The sequence below is a fragment of the Otolemur garnettii genome, unplaced genomic scaffold, assembly GCF_000181295.1.
Source record: "Otolemur garnettii isolate 467f Iridium unplaced genomic scaffold, OtoGar3 scaffold00137, whole genome shotgun sequence".
In the NCBI taxonomy this organism is placed as follows: domain Eukaryota; kingdom Metazoa; phylum Chordata; class Mammalia; order Primates; family Galagidae; genus Otolemur; species Otolemur garnettii.
Window position 1 is genome coordinate 4,444,032 of NW_003852532.1, and position 17,677 is coordinate 4,461,708.

General features: G+C 39.5%; 1 protein-coding gene across 1 annotated transcript in view; it reads left to right on the plus strand.

Annotated features, from left to right (window-relative positions):
* Positions 1-298: 298 nt before the first annotated feature.
* The window catches only part of METAP1 (methionyl aminopeptidase 1), a 58,287-nt gene continuing 40,908 nt past the window's right edge, over positions 299-17,677 (plus strand). Inside the window, exon 1 of the mRNA XM_003798499.3 lies at positions 299-465. Within this exon, the coding sequence (XP_003798547.1) occupies positions 352-465 (114 nt within the window). The 5' untranslated portion in view covers positions 299-351. The remainder of the gene's footprint in view (positions 466-17,677) is intronic.

Here is a 17,677-nt window from a genome sequence, read left to right on the forward strand (position 1 = left end):
GCTCGTGGCTGGGAGACACCCGGCGGCCGCTGAGGACTGGTCCCTGCTGGGCTCCGCCAGGGTCCCCACGTGCGCGCAGTCGCCGGGAGGCGGGGGAGAAGCTGGGAAAGCGGCGGGGGGCGGGGCGAAGGCCGCGGGGCGGGGCGCCGGCTGCGCGCGCGCGCGGGAGGTGGGGGCCGTGGGCGCGCAGAGTGGTCCGGGCCGCCCTGCGCTCCTCCCCCCTTCCGCGCCCGGGCCCGCGGCCGGCCGAGCTCCTCCCTCGGCTCGGTCTCTGCCCTCCCTCCAGCCGGCCGTCCCTCCCTCCGCCTCCTCCTCTTCCTCAGTGAGGCGCTCCTCCAGCAGGCAGGCAGCATGGCGGCTGTGGAGACGCGGGTGTGCGAAACAGACGGCTGCAACAGTGAGGCCAAGCTCCAGTGTCCCACCTGCATCAAGCTGGGCATCCAGGGCTCGTACTTCTGCTCGCAGGTAGGCGTCCGCTCCCTCGCGGCTGTGTCGCCGCCGGCGGACCCCCTCCCCACCGCTCCCCTGCTCTCCCGCCCCTGTGGCGAGTCGGGACACGCTCCTCCTCTTCCCCCCGGCCGCACTTCCTCCTCCCCTTACCCAGGTCGCCGCGGCCGCCCCCTCCAGCCTCTGGGGCTGCCGGGGTCCTTGGGACCCGGGGCGCTCGCGAGGGCGGGGACGCAGTCGGCTGCCGCCATGTGGGCTGGGGGCGGAAGCGACTTGTCCTGGGTCGCCCGGCGGCCAAGGGCGCTGCGTTAAAGCGGCCGCTTCCCGCCGCACATCCTCCGCCTGGGCTGGGACTGCCAGGTGTGCGGGCTGGCCAGCACAGGTAGCAACGCCGAGGAAGGGGGCGGCCCCAGTGTAGCGTGTCGCCGCGGCTGCAGCTCCCAGCAGGGCTCCGTTCTGAGGCTCTCGTCCGGTCCGCGGGGTTGAGTTAGTCACTCTGGTCCCGGCTGGGTTGGGGGGTAGAAGCGACGCGCTCTCCGGGATTTGAAGGGTGGGTTGCCTGATGAATGCCGACGTCGCGAGAGGAGGAATGCTGGCTGCAGTCCCACTTCTTTGTGTTTTACTACTGTGCTTTGACATTTAAGCAACTTTGGGGGTGAGAGTACACAGAGGTCTGTGTAATTCATTCTTTTCCTTTGGTAAACAAAATTATTAATTTAGAAAACCATAAATTAATGGGATGAGTCACCTGGCTCTGTTACTGACTTTCCCACTAAGTGGAAAGGACAGCTTCATTGAGAGTTGCACTTTTAGTTTTGTGCAGTGGAGGAAACCCAGCATGGAATGGGGTCCTAACTGAGGCTTGTCGTGTTTATGTTTACTGAAAAGTACTAGTGTTGTTGCTGTATTTCCAGGTTCAGAATGATGGCAGGGCAGCAAAAGTATGGCTCTTAGTTACTGTCCAGGTTGAGGAGAGGCACATGAATATTCCAGTATCTCAAGACTGAATTGGTACTGTGTTGGGGGAGGAGACTGTGAATAAGGTCAGAAGGCCTGGTCAGGGCCCTGCCCCTGCCAATTGCTGTGTGATCTTGAGTTAGTCTAGTTACTCAATCTTTTTGAGCTCCAGAGTACGCTGTACATAGGGAATGCCGATCGAGTTCCTTGTGTATTTCACAAGGTTCTTCTGAGACCTAAATTACCAAAGAGTGTGAAATGTAAGTCTTTCTATTTTTAAAGGATGCCAGTACACTTTAACACTGCTATGTATAAATAAATAAGAATGAAAGCAGATCTATTAACACAATAAATACAAGTATTTTCAAATAATGAGTATATTAAACTATATGTAAATAAACCTATAAATAAAATACTTAAAGTCATAACGCTTGTAGATAAGCCATTGTAAGAAGTCTTAGTTTTGTCAAATAGGTTTTGTTTATGGATAGGATATGATCCTTGACCTTGTTATCATTTGGAAAAAGTTGCACGTGGAGAAGTGCTGCTTGATCTAAAAATAGCATTGGGACTACTCAGCATGCTAAACCTGGTACGGGTCCTTTTGATTCTTTAAAATTTTCAAATTCTAATTTGTTGAGGCCTATGTGGGACCTGGACTTGAAAAAAACTAATAGTTTGCTTTTGGGAATTGTATACCATCTGAGTAGAATTATGTGTTACACTATTTAAAATTAGGTGGTATTTTATAATGATGAGTGAATTCATATAAACATTTCTGTAAGATTTAACAGATGTACTCTAAAACCATGTTTATTAACCATAGGTGATTTTCACTAAAAAGATTGAATTGTTGGGGTTTGTGGAAAGATGCTGTACGTATTTATGAAAACATGCAGGATTTTTTCTGTGTTGTAGGATGAGCATAGTAAATGTTGGATTATCCAGGTACATTTCTGGTACCACTGCTGTGTCTATAGTCAGATACATCCAGAGTGGTTCTCACAGCTGTGTCTTTTTCTTCATTCCTGTTATCACCTCCTATAGTCAGTTTTTAAAATTTCTCACCAAGTCAGTTGTAATTGTCTTTTTAATTCATTTCTCTACTGTCATTCCTTATCTTGCAAACCAACACCCGCAAAAACAATAAAACTGTAAATTATTCCCATAGTTTGATTATGCTTATTCCCTAAAAAAGAGTTCCCATTGCTTTCAGTTGTTATCTGTCTTTCAGTCCTAGCTTGAGACCTTGGTCATGTCACTGCAACTTGTCCTAAGCCAGTTTCTACATCTGTGGTTTTCCTGGCCACTTCTCTGATCATTTTCAGTAGGAGTGATCTGTCTTCTCTCTATACCTCATGCCTGGGATCTCCAGGCTGGCGGTCTGGCTAACAACTTGTCTGTGGGAACAAGACTGCAAGCTCTCTTTTTATAACACCACAACAGAAGTAAATCATTTTACTGTCATACCACCTTATTTCCATTGTAACATTTTATAGATCTGTGATTACCTCATTTGTTAGAAAACAAAGAAGAGTGTCTTTCTTTCAATCAGAAGATGAATTTCATAAATTACCTATCTTATCTTTGTCCTTGCCCTATCCTCATTTCCTAGTACTGTGCTTTTTATGCAGGTGGTGGTTGGTAAATGTTTAAATTAATGAACGAATGTACCAAAGGTAGACTAGAGAAGTTGAATGCTGCATTTGAATTATGACAGCATTGTTTATTAGCTATGAGACTTTGGGCAAATAACTTCTCTTGTTTGTCAGTTATATCTTTTTAAAATGAGTCAACTAATAGTACCTATTGTGGCTGGCTTTGGCAGCTCATGCCTGTAATCCTACCACTCTGGGAGGCCAAGGTGGAAGAATTGCTTGAGGCTAGGAATTAAAGACCAGCCTGAGCAACATAGCAAGACCCACATCTCTACAAAAAGAAAAAAAAGAAAAAGAAAACAAAAATTAGCTAGTTGTGAGCATCTGTAGTCCCAGCTAACTTGGGAGGCTGAGGCAGGAGGATTGTTGAGCCCAGGAGTTTGAGGTTGCAGTGAGTTGTGATAATGCTACTGCATTCAAGCCTGGGTGACAGAGGGAGATCCTGCCTCAAAATATATATAATAAAATAAAAAAATAATAAATAGTATCTTCCTCAGGGTTTTGAGGAAGATTAAATGCTAAGTGTGTAAAGCACTTAACAAATTAGTAAACTAGATAAATGTTAGCTCTTTTTATTGGAACACTGTGTTTTATATTTGAGGAGGCAGAAGTATTTTTACCCAAGATGCTTAATTTTAAGAAAAGTTTTGGTTCGTTGAAGGAGTAAATCCTGTTTTACTTGAAAATTGAGCTTTTTCAAGAGTTCCTGATGTTTGATTGTATTTCTGGGTGGAAGTGTCCCTTCTTATTTATTAGTTTGTATATGTCTTCTTCAGTTGCATGTAAGCATTTTTTGAGGATAGAGACTGCACTTTACTCATTTTTATGTTTTCTTGCATACAGTAGGCACCTACTTCGTTAAATGAAAGAAAAGAGTTGGGGGTGGGACCCAATTATAAGAGAGACTTTACCTAACAAATGCAATGAATCACAAACAATAAAAAAAGAAAAAGGAAAGAGATCATTGGGCTTACAATGGAGAACAAAGAAATTCTGCATTTCTGTTATTCTTTGTAAAGGCTGAATAGTATACTTTATTATAGATGTACTGTCATTTATTTCTTAATTTACAGTTGGGTTTAGTTCTTTAACTGCTGTTTAAATTAGTGATAACTTAACAGCATTTGCTGTTTTCTTTGGGTTAAAGGATCAGCTTAGTCCCTGAGTGATCTGTAACTGTTTATGTTGGTCGGTATGACAATTTAAAAGGTAGCAAGCATTGCGTAAATGGAAGGAGACCTGGGTATAAATCTTTGCTTCTGTATCATGGTAAGTCATCTTCTAATTTGTTAAGAGAGGACTAATGGAGCATTCTTCTCATGGAGTTGAGGGAAGGGGAATGCTAGCATGCCTGCTTAGCATAGTTTTCAGGAAATGGTTTTATTATGCAAAGAACCTTATGTGTGATGTTATGAACATGAGTTCTAAGGAAGGCTTAAATGTGTTGACCTGGGGCCTGTGGCTCAAGCAGATAAGTCGCCAGCTACATTAACCTGAGCTGGTGGATTGGAATCCAGCTCCGGCCCGCCAAACAACAATGACAGCTGCAACCAAAAAATAGCTGGGCGTTGTGGCGGGTGCCTGTAGTCCCAGCTAGTTGGGAGGTGGAAGCAAGAGAACCGCTTGAGCCCAGGAGTTGGGGGTTGCTGTGAGCTGTGATGCTACAGCACTCTACCCAGGGCGACAGCTTGAGGCTCTGTCTGGAAAAAAAAAAAGTGTTTGAAAAGTGTTATTTGTTTGTAACCATTTTGGACACATTCTGTAACAGATTCTTTCAAAGAGGCAGAGGCAGGGTAAGGTGATTGAATCTTCAGGAAGAAAATAGGGCTGAGCATCTTGTTAGGTTGGAGGTGGTCATTCTAATATGCAGCATCTGTGAAATGAATCCTGCCCTCTGAAACTGTTTCTCCTTTAGTAACAAAGTTCCTGACAATGCAGAGTGTTTCTGGAATTCATCTTCATCATTGGACATACTGTCATATTGTGCCTTTTATTTATAAGTGTGAGAATTTTCTTTTAAGGCCTTATATTACCTCAGACTACCCTTAGATAATGCCATAAGTTAGTTGAGTTTGGGTACAAATGTTGTAGCATCTTATAAACAAAAGGATAAGATGAAGGTATAGAGGGGTTATGAGTTGTTTTACAACTAAAATAATTGCCCAGAAATAATTTCTGTGAAATATTTGATGTGCATTATGTACATATTTGTGTATTCTTTTTAAATTTATTTTTTATTTTTATTTTTATTTTTTGGTAGAGACAGGGTCTTGCTATGTTGTCCAGGCTAGTCTCAAACTCCTGGCCTCAAACAATCAATCCCCCTACTTTGGCTTCCAAAAATGGTAGAATTACAGGTATGAGCCACCATGCCCAGCCATACATATTTGAATTTTTTATATTCATTTGTGTGCATATACATTTATGTTTTTAAAAAAATGGCACCTTAATATATGTAATCTCAAGGAATTTTCCTACATTTATGTCTTAACCAGTATATTGGGAGTGTTGAGTCGTGACTACATTTACATTATTCTTTTTAAAGACTGTTATGGGGAGTGAGGCCATTGGAATTCTTCTATAATTTGAGCTCCAGCTGGTGAATAAAGCCCTTCCTCTTATTTAAAAAATAAATAAATAAATAAAGACTGTTATGGGTGTACTGCCATTTATTCACTTTATGGTTGAATTTAGTTTCTTTTTAATTTTTTTAGCTGCTCTTTAACTCTTCTTCAGTACATATTCCTGGAAATTGAAGTCATTTTGATTTACTCAGGATTATAGGATAATGGTGGAGCTGGTACAGGAATCCAGCATTGAACCATTCCAATCTGATTCTACATCCTTATTCTGAAAGTTCTCACAGAGTATTCAGCAGGTCGTTGTTAGTTTCAGGGCCTTTTTGGGGGGGGGGGTCAGTGGCATTTTGGTACAAATAATACTTACATTGCAGTAGAGCTTGTAAAAAGAGAAAAAGCATCATTTGATTGGTAGGTAATCAAAAGTTATGCAAGTTCTATCTCTCAAGTTACCTTTTTGGAAATGGAAGGGCTGTAGGAAAAAGATGTGATCTTATACTGTTCGCCTGTTTTGTGATTGGAAAAGTTTTAGTTTTTTTTAGGTGAGTTTTTTTCAGATTTGGCATATTTGCAAAATTTTTAGTTGTGTCTCATTAAATTTGGTAAGGGTGACGTCCCAGTTAGCATGTAGTCAGTGGGATGATACTCTGGCACTTTGAGAATGTGCATTTCTTTAGCAGTCTTTCTCCCAGTGGTCTTAGCATCCTTGATGGTCCTTGCCTAATTATTTCAGTGGATATTCCAAATGGTGATTCCCTCACCCAATCTGTCATATTATAGCTGATTTTCCCCCCACGTAAGGAAGAATTTTTTCCTTTTTCAACTGGTAAATAAACTATGTTCCATCAAAAATGGTAGTAAAATTTTCCTATTAAGGAACACAAGTAATAATGGTGTGTGTACTGGTCACTTCCAAAAGTTTCTCATTTTTCAGTTAGGGACATTTGGACTTTTTTCTTTTTGGTGTTCAAATTGTCTCAAATTTGGTCAGCAGTACTGCCCTTAAAGCGGTTTCTATATCCTTTTGAGTCTTCTCTGTTAGCCTCTGATTGCTTCCTAGCTTTCTGGTACAAGACAGATCGGATTTACCTTGCACTTTGCCTCCCTCACATCTGGAATCAGTCTTGTTTCTAAGCAGCCCTGGCCTCTGGCAGGAAGGTCTTTAGAAACCTGCTTCTCTGAGTGCTGGGTATGCTTCTTTCTACTGGAATAACCTTGGCTGTAGAAGGGGTGGTGACATCTTCAAGGACCTTTGCTGATGTGAAGGACACAAAACAGCCAAGGCAGTTTTTCAAGGCAGCACAGTAAATAACTGAAAAATGGTATCAGTGAAGATAGGCTCTGAAAGTCCGCGTGAAAGAGCTAAGTAAGGGAGGGATTCTGCTAAATATAACCTATGTGTAAATAAAGTAAATGATGAAGTCAATAAAAAGGTGTGTACTGAGGTGACAGCTAGCACATTCTCTCCAGGGAAAGGATGGATGCGTTTGTAGAAGTGGGAGCAAGCGGAGTCACATGTGTAGTAGCCGGTAGATTAGCTTTGCTTTAGAGAAGAATCCAGGGTGGAAATAGAAGGAAGTGAAACAGTCATTAGTAGGGATAGAGGCCTTGCTGTTCAACTGAATATATTTTTTTCAAAATGCAAAAATCTTTGTTTTTTATTATAAAACGCAGTTCATGATCTTGTCAGAAATTTGTAACAGAAGTGTATAAAGTGAAAGCTATCATAATTCTAACATCCTGAAATGCTCTTAACAATTTGGTTTCTTATCTTTTATATATGTATTATGCACAGGTTAAGGACAAGGATACTGTCTCGAAAGGACCTCCATTCAAAACCTGGATTTGCTGTTAATAAACTTTGTTTTTTAGAAGTGTTAACCTGTCCCTCAGTTTTCTCACTTATACCATGAGGTATCTATAATAATAGTGCCTACTTTTTGGAGTGCTTGGTATGTAGTAAACTCTTAAATGTTATCTGCTTTTTTCTTTAAAAACAAAACCAGGATTATTGTTTCACATTATATGCTGCTATAAAGTTTTATAATTCACCTTTTGACTGCTTCAGATGCCTCATACAAGTGCAATCATATAGTATTTGTACTTTTGTGACTGGCTTACTTCACTAAATAAAATGCTGTCAAGTTCCCTATATGTTGTAGTGTGAGACAGGAATTCCTTCCTTTTTTTTTTTTTTGATGTCTCACCTTATCACCCTCAGTAGAATGCTGTGGCATTATAGCTCACAACAATCCAGCAATGTAAAAGTCTTGGGCTCAAGGGATCCTCTTACCTCAGCCACAGTGCCAGGCTATTGTTTTACATACAGGGTCTCACTCTTGCTCAGGCTGGTCTCGAACTCCTGAGCTCTGGCATTCCATCCTCCTCAGCCTCCCAGAGAGCTAGGATTATAGGCATGAGCCATCGCACCTTAAAAAGGAATTCTTTCCTTTTTAAGCTGTATGGTATTTCATTTTTTGTTTACATCACATTTTGTTTATCTGTTCTTTCTGATGGGCATTTGGGTTGTCTCTGTCTCTAGGTAATTGGGAATAGTGCTTGTGAATGTGGATGTATAAATATCAATATCTCTTTGAAATCCGACTTTCAATTCCTTTGGGTACATACCCAAAAGAAATGGGATTGCCAGATCTGTATAATAACTCTATTTTTAATTTTCTGAAGAACCGCCATGCACTGTTTTGTAGTTCCAGCACAGTGCACAAGGGTTCTGATTTCTCCACATCCCCACCAATATGTGTGTGTGTGTATATTTTTTTTTTCTTCATTGTAGTCATCCTAATGGGTGTGAGGTGAGACTTTGTGGTTTTGATTTACATTTCTCTGATTAGTGATGTTGAGCACTTTTAATAGGCTTGTTGGTGCTTGTGTATCATCTTTGGAGAAGTATCTATTCACGTCTTTTGCCCATTTTTATATTAGGTTATTTGATTTTGTTTGATGTTGAGATACGATGTTCTTTATGTTAATCTGGATATCAACTCTATTATATGTGATTATATCTGATAATTCTTATATTAATGTAGATATCAGCTTCTTATCAGATATGTGATATTACAGTTCTTTTCTCATTCAGTAGGTCACCTTTTCATTCTGTTGATTTTGTCTTTCTATGAGCAAGTTGGTTTTTTTTTTTTTTTTTGAGACAGAGCCTCAAGCTGTCTCCCTGGGTAGAGTGTTGTGGCTTCACAGCTCACAGCAACCTCCAACTCCTGGGCTCAAGTGAGCCTCCTGCCTCAGCCTCCCAAGTAGCTGGGACCACAGGCACCCGCCACAACACCCAGCTATTTTTTGGTTGCAGCCATCATTGTTGTTTGGCAGGTCTGGGCTAGATTCAAACCCGCCACCTTAGGTGTATGTGGCTGGCGCCTTAGCCACTTGAGCCACAGGCGCCAAGCCGCTATCAGCAAGTTTTAATATTTGATATAGTCCTATTTGTCTGTTTTTGCTTTTATTGTCTGGGTTTTTGGTGTCATATCCAAAAAATTATTGCCAAATTCAATGTCATGAAGCTTTTCTCTTATATTTTCTTCCAGAAGCTTTATAATTTGGGGTCTGAAATTTAGGTCTTTTTTTCTTTTTTTGTAGAGACAGTCTTACTCTATCGTCCTTTGGTAGAGTGCTGTGGCATCACACTGCTCACAGCAACCTCCAACTCCTAGGCTTAGGTGGCGGTTCTTTTGCCTCAGCCTCCCGAGACTACAGGCACCTGCCACAACTCCTGGCTACTTTTTTGTTGCAGTTTGGCCAGGGCTGGGTTTGAACCCACTACCCTCGGTATGTGGGGTTGCTGCCCTCAAATTTAGGTCTTTAATATATTTGGAGTTAGTTTTTGTATGTGTTGTAAGATAAGGTCCGCCTTCATTCTTTTGCCTATGGATGTCCAGTTTTTCCAACATCGTTTGTGGAAGACTGTTCGCATATTGAGTGGTCTTGCACTCTTGTTGAGATTATCCGGCCATACCTACGAGGGTTTATTTCTGAGCTGTATTCTGTTCCATTGGTCCGTATATCTGTGTTTATGCCAGTATCACACGATTTTGATTACTACAGCTTGGTAATTTGTTATGAAATCAGGAAATGTGAGTCTTCCAACTTTATTCTTCAGTTTCAAAATGGTTTCAGCTCTTTGGGATTTTATATGAATTTTAAGATGTTTTTTTCAATTTCTGCAAACTATGCCATAGGATTGTGTTAGGGGTTGTACTGAATCTGTAGATTATTTTGGGCAGTAGTAGCATGTTAATAAGGAGGCTTCCAGTCCATTAACATGCAGTATCTATTTGCATTGTCTTTACTTTCTTTCAGTGATGTTTTGTAGTTTTCAGTGTACAAGTTTTTTATCTCCTTGGTTAAATGTATTTCTAGGTATTTTTAATGCTGTTGTGAATGGAATTATTTCTTAATTCCCTTTTCTGAATGTTCATTGTTAATGAATAGAAAAAATGATTTTTAGGTGTTGATTTTGTATTCTGTAACTGTCCTGAATTGTTTATTAGTTCTAAACTTTTCTCGTGAAATAATTAGGGTTTTCTACATATAAGATCATGCCATCTGTGAACATGAGTAATTTTGCTTCTTTTCAGTTTGGGTGCTTTAATTTTTTTCTTTTGCCCTTTCTCCGGCTGGGACTTCCAATGTAATATTGAGTAGAAATGGTGAGAGGCATTACAGGCATAAGCTTGTTTCTAGACTTACAGGAAAAGCTTCCAGTCTTTCACCATTGAGTATGATGTTAACTTTGGGCTTTTCTTATTTAGCCTTTATTATGTTGAGGTAGTTTCCATCTATTTCTGGTTTGTTGAGCGTCTTCTTCCTGAAGGAGTGCTTCAAATGCTTTTTCTACATTATTTGAAATGATCATATGATTTTTGTCCTTCATTTTGTTAGTGTAGTATATTATATTGATTTCATTTTATATGTTGAGCTGTCCTTAGAATTCCAGGCGTAAGCCCACTTCTTCATGAGATATAATGCTTTCAAAGGGCTGTTGAATTCTGTTTGTTAGTTTTTTGAAGATTTTGTTAGTTAGTTGAAGATTTTGCATCAAGGTTCACAAGGGATATTATGTAGTTTTCTTTTTTCTCAGTTTCTTTATCTGGCTTTGTATCACGGTAATGCTGGTTTTATACTATGAGCTTGAAAGTTTTCCTTCTTCATTAGTTCTTTGATTCTTCTCTTTTCTCATTTTAGTGAAGGGTTTGTTACTTTTGTTGATCTTTTAAAAAATTCTTAGTTTTACTGATTTTTTTCTACCTTCTTTTATTAATTTCTTCTCTAATCTTTTATTATTTCCTTCTTTTTGGAGCTCTAGATTTTGTCAATTCTTCTTTTTCTAGTTCTTCAAAGAATAAAGTTGGTGGTTGATTTGAGGTCTTTCTTTTTTAACACATTGACTGATGCTGTAACATCCTCCCACCTTGGGACCACAGTGTTTTATTGGAAGAGATGTGTGAGTTGTATATGCTTCACAAGTTCAAAACCAGTGTAAGTTAAATACAACTCACATGACAGCTAATGTGTTAAAATATGTGTTACAGCTGTACACTTCCCTCTTAACACTGCTTTGGCAGTATCCCGTCAATTTTGGTGTGTGGTGATTTTTTTTTTTGAGACAGAGCCTCAAGCTATCCCCCTGGGTAGAGTGCTGTGGCATCACAGCTCACAGCAACCTCCAACTCCTGGGCTTAAGCAAGTCTCCTGCTTCAGCCTCCCAAGTAGCTGGGACCACAGGCACCTGCCACAACACCTGGCTATTTTTTGGTTGCAGCCGTCATTGTTGTTTTGGCGGGCTCGGGCTGGATTCGAACCTGCCACCTTAGGTGTATGTGGCTGGCACCTTAGCCACTTGAGCCACAGGCACCGAGGCAGTGTGTGGTGATTTTGTTTTTATTTGTCTTGAAGTTCCCTGGTGACTTTTTCTTTGTCTCATTGGTGAAGCAGTGTGTTATTTCCGCCTGTTCGTGGATTTTCCAGCTTTCTACCTTTCAAAAAACGGAAAACATTGTACACATCTTTGTATGCTTATATGTAAGGTTCATTTCATTATTTTTAATGACCATATAAAGTTCACTTGTATGATTGAATCATAGTATATCTAACTTTTATATATTGATGGATCTCTAAATTCCCTTAATTTTTTGCAGTTATAAATAATGTTACAGTGAGTATTAACTTGCATATGTTTTGCTTGTTTGACGGGTTATTTCCTTGGTTAACTTCTGGAAGTGGAGTTTATTGGATCAAAGGATTTTTTTTTGGTCTCTCTATATATCTTTATATATTAAATATAAGCATTTATATGCATATTGTATTTGATACATACAACATTTTTAGTTACCAGTTGACTATCTAACACTCACTAGCATTATATGGTGTGCTCATTTGCTCACACTCTCATCAACATGGATTGATTTTAGATTTGAGAGTAGAGAGATAATGCAGGATCTTAAGGGTATAGAAGTAGGTGGGCACATTATGAAAACCGTTTAGTTTTAGCAATTACTTCCAGAATGGTTGGGAACAGGAAAGAAGTTAGAAAGGTTTGAGGTAGGGAGACATTTTGTGAAGGTATTTGGCAAGTCAGTGGGACCTAAAATAAGATGGGAGTTTTAGATATTAATTAGATAAGAAGAGTAAAGTAGGAAGTGACTTCTGCTGGGGAAATGAGAACATAGTGCTCTCAACTCTGGTGGTAACTTTTCACTCTCCATTGATTTGCAGTCTTGTGAATAAATAAGAATTACCTATGTAACAAATCCCCAGAGATTGTGATTTAATTTGAGGTGGGAAATAGCACAGGTTTTTTTTTTTTTTTTTTAAAGAAAAGCTTTTCAGATGATTTTAGTGAGTAACCAAGGCTGAGGACCACGTTATCCTATATTAGATCCTAAAATTAGAGAAGCCTCTTGGTGCTAAAGAAAAAGTGTGTTTTTTGTGGTGTGAAAACTGAAGTTTTACCTACCAGTTGTAATAGATAATAGACAGTGTTATTATCTAGTGTTATTAAGTAGGTGGAGAATAAGGTAGTGACATAAAGTTCTCTCAAACAAGTAATGAGTAAGTGTGACCATTAGTCTTTTTTGTTTTTCTTTCTTTGGAGACAGAGACTCAGTCTGTTGTCTAGGCTAGGGTGGTGTGGCATCGGTCAGGCTCATTAACAACCTCAAACTCCTGGGCTCAAATCATCCTCCTCCCTCAGCCTCCCAAAGTGCTAGGATTACAGGCATGAGCCACCAGACTGGCCTTCTCTTAGTATGTTTAAACATTCCTGGTTTCATGTTTTGTTTTGTTTTTTTAATCTTTGAATATTATGGGATGTTTTGGTTGCATAAATTTCTATTTCTTTTGTACAGTTTGAGTCAAAGTTAGCAGTGTGCCCATCACTCGGATAGTGTGTGTTATACTCTCTGTTTGATGTGAATTGACTCCTCTGCTACCTGCTTGCTTTCCATTGAGTTTTCCTACCATCTCTGCACATGGGTGTTGATTGATTAGTTCCAGTTTAATAGTGAGTACGTGTGGTGTTTGTGTTTCCATTCTTGTAGTACTTCATTTAGCAGATCGGTCTCCAGTTCCATCCAGGTTGTTCACCATTTTTTTACTGGCTGAGTCGGCCTCCTTAGTATACCTATACCACATTTCATTAATCCACTCACATATGGATAGGCAATTGGATTGAGTACACATCTTTGCAGTTATGAACTGTGCTGCAGTAAACATTTGAGTGCATGTATCTTTTTTGCTAAAATGACAGACATATTTTTCTCAGATAGTGTTTGCTTGGTAATGTGTTTTATGTATATAGTATGTGTCTAGACAGATGAAATTTGATATATTTTTAGCTTATAGGGTAGGTTCTGTCCTCTTAAATTTCTTTTTAAAGGGAGTTCATCATATCTCTCTATTTTTAAAAATTATCATATAGTAAAGTTGAGTTCTGTATCCTGATTGTGGTGGTAGTTACCATATGGTAGAATTCATAGAACTTTATAAGCCCCTACTAAAAGTCAATTTTACTAGATTAGGTAATAGAATACTTCTAATTCTTCTTTTCAAACTTGTGTTAGCTAATATACTTTCTTTTTTTCTTTTTTTTTTTTGGAAACAGTGTCACTTTGTCACCCTCTATAGTGAGACAGGGGCTTGCTCTGGTTCAGGCTGGTCTCAAACTCATGAGCTCAGGAAGTCCACACCCCTCGGCCTCCCAAGTGCTGGGATTATAGGAATGAGCCACTGTGCTCTGCCTTTATACTTTCACGTACATTTTAGAATCATCCTATTCTATTAAAAACTCTTGATGAGATTTTGATTAGATTTGCATAACATTTATAGATCAGTTTGGAGAGAAATGAAATCTCTCTTATAGTCTTCACTTCATGAACATAGGATATATCTTCATTTTTTTTAGTTTTTAGTATACTGCTCCTATACATGTTTGTAAAATTGATACTATTAATTTTGGAGGAGTTACTGTAAGTAGTATTGTTTTGTGTAGTTTCTGTTTCCAGTTATACATTATTAGTTAAATGGGTTTTTGTGCATTGACTTTGTACCTGTGATCTTGCTAAACTTGTATTTTAGTTATAGGAGTAGTTTTAAAATAACTTCTTGAGATTTTTATATAGATAATATGTCATGTTCAAATGGGGGCAGTTTTATTTCTTAACTTTCCAACTTTTGTGCCTTCTATTTATTTTTCTTGCCTGTTGCATTGTCTAAGACTTCCAGTATCATATCAGAATAGGAATACAGTAAAACCTCCATAGTCGACCGCCTCCCTAGATTGATCATTTCCTGAAGTCGACCTAATTTTCATAGACCAGACATGGAGGTACATAGACCAGTACATAATAAGTACTGCAGGTACTTATTATTAGTAGTACAGTAGTCTTAGTTCCATATATTTTTTTAGAGACAGAGTCTCATTTTGTCGCCCTGGGTAGAGTGCTGTGACATCACACCTCACAGCAACCTCTAGCTCTTGGGCTTAGGCGATTCTCCTGCCTCAGCCTCTCGAGTAGCTGGGACTACAGGTGCCCACCACAACTCCAGGCTGTTTTTTGTTACAGTTAGGCCGGAGCTGGGTTTAAACCTGCTACCCTTGGTACATGGGGCTGGTGCCCTACCCACTGAGCCACAGGCGCTAGCCAAAGTGATTTTTTTTTTTATATTGACCACCTTGGTATGTTGACTAGTTTGTTATAGTCCCTTGGGAGGTCAAACTTACAGAGGTTCTGCTGTATTCAGAGTAAACATCTTTGCCGGTATCCTTATTTTTGGGAGAAAGCATTCTGTTGTTCTTGTTAAATATGAGGTAATCTACAGATATCTAGATGACCTTTGTCACGTTGAGGAGATTATCTTCTTAGTTTATGGCAGTGGTTCTCAACCTTCCTAATGCCATGAGCCTGTAATACAAGTCTGTGGGTCATGACCCACAGGTTGATAACCGCTGGTTTATGGAGAATTTTATGATTGGCTATTGAATTTTGTTCTCCACTACATTGTGGGTTTTTCTATTTCTTGTTTGACTTTGTCACTTTTTGCTTTATGTATTTTGAAGTTCTGTTGTTAGGTACATATATAATTTGGACTGTTACGTCTTTTAAAAATTATTATGTAATTTTCCTTTTATTCTTGCTAATTTTCTTTGTTGTTGACACAAAATTACTTCCCTGAGGCTTTGTTCATTTTTTAAAAATTCTTTTTTGTGTGTTTGAGTGTTTCCTTTTGTTGTTTTATGTTCCTCTGTCATTTCCATTATATAATTGAGTCTAGTTAGTTTTTTATTTTGACTATTGTGTTTTTCAATTTTGAAATTTTCATTTGGTTTTTCTGTGTCTTTTTTTGGTAGAGACATTCTTTCTTTTCCATTGGTTTCAAGAGTGTTTTTGATTGTTGGAGTATTTTAATAATAGCTGCTTTAAAATCTTTGTCATTTAAAACCAACATTGTGTCATTTTAGCCTTGGTGTCTGTTGGTTATCTTTTCCCATGTGAGTTAAAATTTTCTTGATTCCTTATATGATAATTTATTGACATGATTAATTGATATTATTGATACTTTGATGATTTATGTGATAAATTTAGATCGTATCCACAAAATTTTGAATATTGTGAGATCTTGATCCTTGTTTAAATTCTATGGAGAATGTTGACATTTTTGTTTTAGTAGGCTACTAATACGGTTAAATTTAGACTGCAAGTTCTAACCTGCTTTCTGTGAATTGCGTTTCCAGTGTCAGTTCAGTTTTCAAAACTTTTGCAGTATAATTCTGATCTTTCCCAGTGCTCAATCTGGGACTGGGATGATGATCTATGTGATACTTCTGCCCTTACAACCATCAGAACAACTTCCTGGGGTCACTTACTGAAGCTCCTTTTTGGTATTTTCTGGTTCTTTGGGTACTCTTGTTTTGGTCCTCTGGGCCAGAAGGCTGTGGTTTTAGGTACCTTCTTTGCCATATGCTTCTGTGACTGTGTCTGTGTCTGGAGCTTAATGGCAGGAGGCAGAGAGTAGAAAAGGCAATGGGGTGTGGCCCTATGTTTCCTGGACCACAGTTTCACTGATCAGAGAAGAAAATGCCCATCCCTCAGAATTTTTGGCTCCTATGAGCTCTTCCGGCTGCCACTTCAGGATTGCTGCGGGCGGGGGTGTGAGAAAACAGAAAAGAAGACACATTTCTGCACTCTGAGCATGAAGAGTTCTGTTTCTGTTCCTTGAGCCGGAATAGAGGGTTTCTGTCGGGACAATGTTTGTCCCCTTGTGGTCCCTTCTTGTTGCCCACAGGATTTCAAAGTAAGGAAATGGAAAACTCATCACCAGTTTGGTGGTACTTTGAATTTTGGACTTTCCTAACCTGTCTGCTACTGTTTACTTTTCAGAGTCTCCAGTTTCTCTGTGCCTTCTGCTTGTATTTTTATGGTCTGACTAAATGGATGATGTCTGTCAACTTTTCAGTGTGTGGCTATTGATACTTCTGCTGGGTGTCTCTGTTTGTTTATTTTAAAGCCCAGCTTCCTGAGTGTTGACTTTGTATCTGCATAGCTTAGTATTCTTCTGAAGAGTGGTCAGAACTTGTGCTCAAACATTTTGAGCCAGCCAGTAGGCTTTCATTCTCTGCAGTGGTCTATGTGTAGGCCAGGCAGCCATTCGAGCTTTCAGACGTGAGGTTCTGCAGGCTCGTGCATCTCCTTTCTCAATGTGCAGGTTCCTTAGGCAATGGATGCTAGTCAGCTACAAGAGCCTGCACTAATCACTAATTGTCTAAATGCATGTAAGTTTTCGTCAGCCAAAAATTGTACTGGTATTGACATATATGTTAAATGATACATATGTAGGTGCATCATCTGTTTAGCTTTCAATTTTAAATTGCATTTAAAATAATATAATTGATGATAGTTAGAATTGTGCATTTACTATTGGCCACACATTTTACACAGTTATTTTTCCTATTTTACAATGAAGGAAAGTGGAATTTAAAAGCAATTAAGATTTTTTTTTTTTTTTTTGCCAAGGCTGGCACGGTGGCTCACACCTGTAATCCCAGTACTCTGGGTGGCCAACGTGGGTGGATCACCTGAGCTTTTAAGTTCCAGACCAGTCTGGGGGAGACTCTGTCTCTAAAAATAGCTGGGTGGTGTGGCAGGCGCCTGTAGTCCCGGCCGGCTACTTGGGAGGCTACAGCAAGAGAATCACCTGAGCCCCAAAATTTGAGGTTGCTGTGAGCAGTGAAGCCACTGTACTCTACTGAGGGAAACAAAATGAAACAGTGTCTCAAAAAAGAAAGAAAAGATTTTCTGCCTAGTGACTTACAGTTAATATGTGACCAAGCTGTATACAAATCTGTCTGACTTTAAAGTCTATGATTTTATTTTATTTTATTTTATTTTATTTTATTTTATTTTTTGAGACAGAGCCTCAAGCCGTCCCCCTGGGAGAGTGCTGTGGCATAGCTCACAGCAACCTCCAACTCCTGGGCTCAAGCAAGTCTCTTGCCTCTGCCTACCAAGT